At 38.9% G+C, this 3,152-nt stretch overlaps 1 protein-coding gene across 2 annotated transcripts; it reads left to right on the forward strand.

The window, feature by feature from the left end:
- The first annotated feature begins 238 nt into the window (after window positions 1–238).
- LOC114380072 lies at window positions 239–2,913 on the forward strand. Of its 2 annotated transcripts, XM_028338992.1 has the most exons (3): window positions 239–415; window positions 525–1,451; window positions 2,009–2,913. In XM_028338992.1, exons 2-3 carry the CDS (start codon window positions 755–757, stop codon window positions 2,638–2,640), a joined length of 1,329 nt encoding a protein of 442 aa, XP_028194793.1. In that variant the 5' UTR covers window positions 239–415; window positions 525–754; the 3' UTR covers window positions 2,641–2,913. The 2 variants fall into 2 exon arrangements, with proteins under 2 accessions (XP_028194793.1, XP_028194791.1); XM_028338990.1 differs by having other exon boundaries at window positions 239–1,451.
- The last annotated feature ends 239 nt before the right edge of the window (window positions 2,914–3,152 follow it).

Genomic DNA, 3,152 nt, shown 5'->3' on the forward strand with positions numbered 1-3,152 from the left:
AGTTTACTCTAGAATGATTTTTACATGCTTTTTTAAATAATAAATTACACTCTCATATCTTACCTATATTTGTTTTTTCAGTTATACAATGTAAAAAGAAATAAAAGGTACAGCATGGGTAACTCGCATTTACTAGCGCCACAGTACCTAGTTTGTCCAAGTTAGTTGTCATGTTCCTAAATTCCCATGTCCTAGAGCCAAAGATTCTTTGTTTTTATTTTTTATTTTCAAACACCCGTGTTTTTAACTAATGCTCTCATTCATTCATGTTTTTTCTTCATCCTATGGATTTGAGTCCCTTTTGTCTCACTTGCTGCTCTCTCTGATGGGGTCACGGACACATCCTATGCAACTTGCCAAACTCATTCTGTGTGATGAACAAGCAGAACTGTGCCCCCTCCCACTGCTCTTCATGGTAACAACACCTGCACTTGAGAGTTTTCAAGGTGTTTAATAATAGTTTGGTGTTGTATTTTTTATTTTTCCCCCTTTGATCCCTCTTGTGAAACATGTTTTGCTGTTAGGCTCATTTGATGCATGGCTGAGTTGATTTCAGTTGAGAAAGTGAAGGGAATTTGAGGAAAGAAAAAAAAGGGGAAGTTGTTGTCTTTTTGAGTTTTTTTCATTCTCTCAGCTTTCATTAAGGAAAAGGTGGAAAAGGGAAACATGGAGATGGACCCTTTTGAGAATAAGGATTGTGAGAGAGTTAAGTTGAAGAGCACAGAAACATAGGAGAGTCTAGTAGTTGAAGTGAATGGAGAAAGTAGAAGAGAAAAAGAAGATAAAGGGAAACATTAAGGATAACATGCCAACAGTGTGGTTCTCTCTGAAGAAGTCCTTACACTGCAAATCTGAGCCATCTGATGTTCATGACCCCAAAACAAGGAAGCAGTTGAGCACAATCTTGACAAAGAGAGCAGGGAGGTCAGGGTGTTCAAGGTCCATAGCAAATCTCAAAGATGTAATCCATGGAAGCAAGAGGCATCTTGATAAGCCACCAAGTTGCAGTCCAAGATCCATAGGGAGCAGTGAGTTCCTCAACCCCATAACTCATGAGGTGATTCTGAGCAACTCAAGGTGTGAGCTGAAGATAACTGGCTATGGAGGGTTCCAAGAAGGGGTTGGAAGTGGTGGTAGCAATGCTGGAGGAGGTGGTATTGGTGGTTCTACTTTTGTGGGGACTTTGAGGCCTGGTACTCCAGGCCCTGGAGGGCACCCTACAATGCACTACTTTAACCCTTCTTTTAGGACTTCATCCACTCCTCCAAGGAAATCTCCTTTCCTATCAGATAAAGAAGGGTCTGGTCCTCATGGTGCTGGACTTCATCCTAGCAATAGGTTGTCTCTTGAGACAGATTCTAATGGCTCTTCAACTGTGACTTGCCACAAATGTGGAGAGCAATTTAACAAATGGGATGCTGCTGAAGCTCATCATCTGTCCAAGCATGCTGGTAACACTTTTTTTTTCTATTTCCTTCTCATATCTATTAGTATTTATTCTTGTCTGTTTTCATGGTTAGCTTCTATATTCAAGTGAAGGTCCACCACATCATACATATAATGCTTGTAACCTTCACTATAGCATTGGCTGTTTATTTTTCTTCCATTTGTTATTTGACCCTCAAAGTTGGTTATCCTAACATTCTTCTGACCACAAACTTTCTGGCCACATCCGTATCAAATAGACAGTTTTTTTATCTTGAGGTGAGGAATATTATAAAATCAACACACTTTTCAGTTTGAGACAACCAAACTGATCTCCTTTTTTCCATTACCTTTTCAATTTAGAACTATGGTTAGGATTTCCCAACAGCTTTACCTTCAAAAATCTAAATATCTAGGACAAACAGTCTCTCTCTCTCTCTCTCTCCAACCCACATAATTCAAAATTGATTGAAGTGTCAATGACCTCCAAGTTTGTTACTATTTTTGTATTGTTTTGACATATTTTAAGTGTCATATATTTCAATTTTCAAGTTTAAGAGCAATAAGTTCTTTCCCTTGGCAGTGACTGAACTTGTGGAAGGAGATTCTTCAAGGAAAATAGTGGAGATCATATGCAGGACTAGCTGGTTAAAGTCTGAAAACCAGTGTGGTAGAATTGAGAGAGTTTTGAAGGTTCACAACATGCAAAAGACTCTTGCAAGATTTGAAGAGTACAGGGAGACGGTGAAGATCAAGGCCAGCAAACTCCAGAAGAAGCATCCAAGATGTCTTGCTGATGGGAATGAACTTCTGAGGTTCTATGGCACCTCTGTTTCATGCTCTCTTGGTCTCAATGGCTCTTCTACCCTCTGCCTATCAGAAAAGTGTTGTGTTTGCAGAATCATAAGGAATGGATTTTCAGCCAAGAAGGAGCTCAAGGGTGGTATTGGAGTCTTCACAACATCTACAAGTGGAAGGGCTTTTGAGTCCATAGAAATCATTGGTGAGGAACCATCACTGAGAAAAGCACTTATAGTGTGCAGAGTAATTGCTGGAAGGGTTCATAGGCCACTAGAAAACATTCAGGAAATGGCAGCACAAACAGGATTTGATTCATTGGCTGGGAAAGTTGGTCTCTATTCAAACATTGAGGAGCTTTATTTGCTCAATCCTAGAGCTCTTCTTCCTTGCTTTGTGGTGATTTGCAAACCTTGAACCTAAAGGGTCAAAAGTCAAAGTTTCTTACATGTTGTGTAGTTTTATAGATCCCCCTTATTTTGGCCTTTATGGAGGTTCTTTGCCATTCATCTTTCGAAGAAATTTGATTCTTTCCCCAAGTCAAAATTGTGCGTCTTCGTGTTTATTGTATGAACCTCCCATTCATACATTTGTAATTTTTTTTCTTAAATGGCTATGAATATTTTTACGTCTACACTAGGCAACATTAAGTGCAAGAATCAGAAATAAATATGCAAGACTTGTAAGGTAGTACTAAGCCAGATTTAATAATTACCCATCCAACATTTCCACTAGAATGCAGTTGTTCGCAACTTCTGTGTCGGTGTTTAATTAATTGAATGCCTAAAAGATCGGGGCATTATTAAAATGGGTAGCAACCTAGTAAACCTTCTAGGGATTTGAATTCAGTAGGGGTGTATGGGTTGGATCGGTTGGGTTTGATTAAATATGTATTCTAATTCAATCAAATTTAGATGGATTAATTTGGG

The sequence above is a fragment of the Glycine soja genome, chromosome 12 (assembly GCF_004193775.1).
Source record: "Glycine soja cultivar W05 chromosome 12, ASM419377v2, whole genome shotgun sequence".
In the NCBI taxonomy this organism is placed as follows: domain Eukaryota; kingdom Viridiplantae; phylum Streptophyta; class Magnoliopsida; order Fabales; family Fabaceae; genus Glycine; species Glycine soja.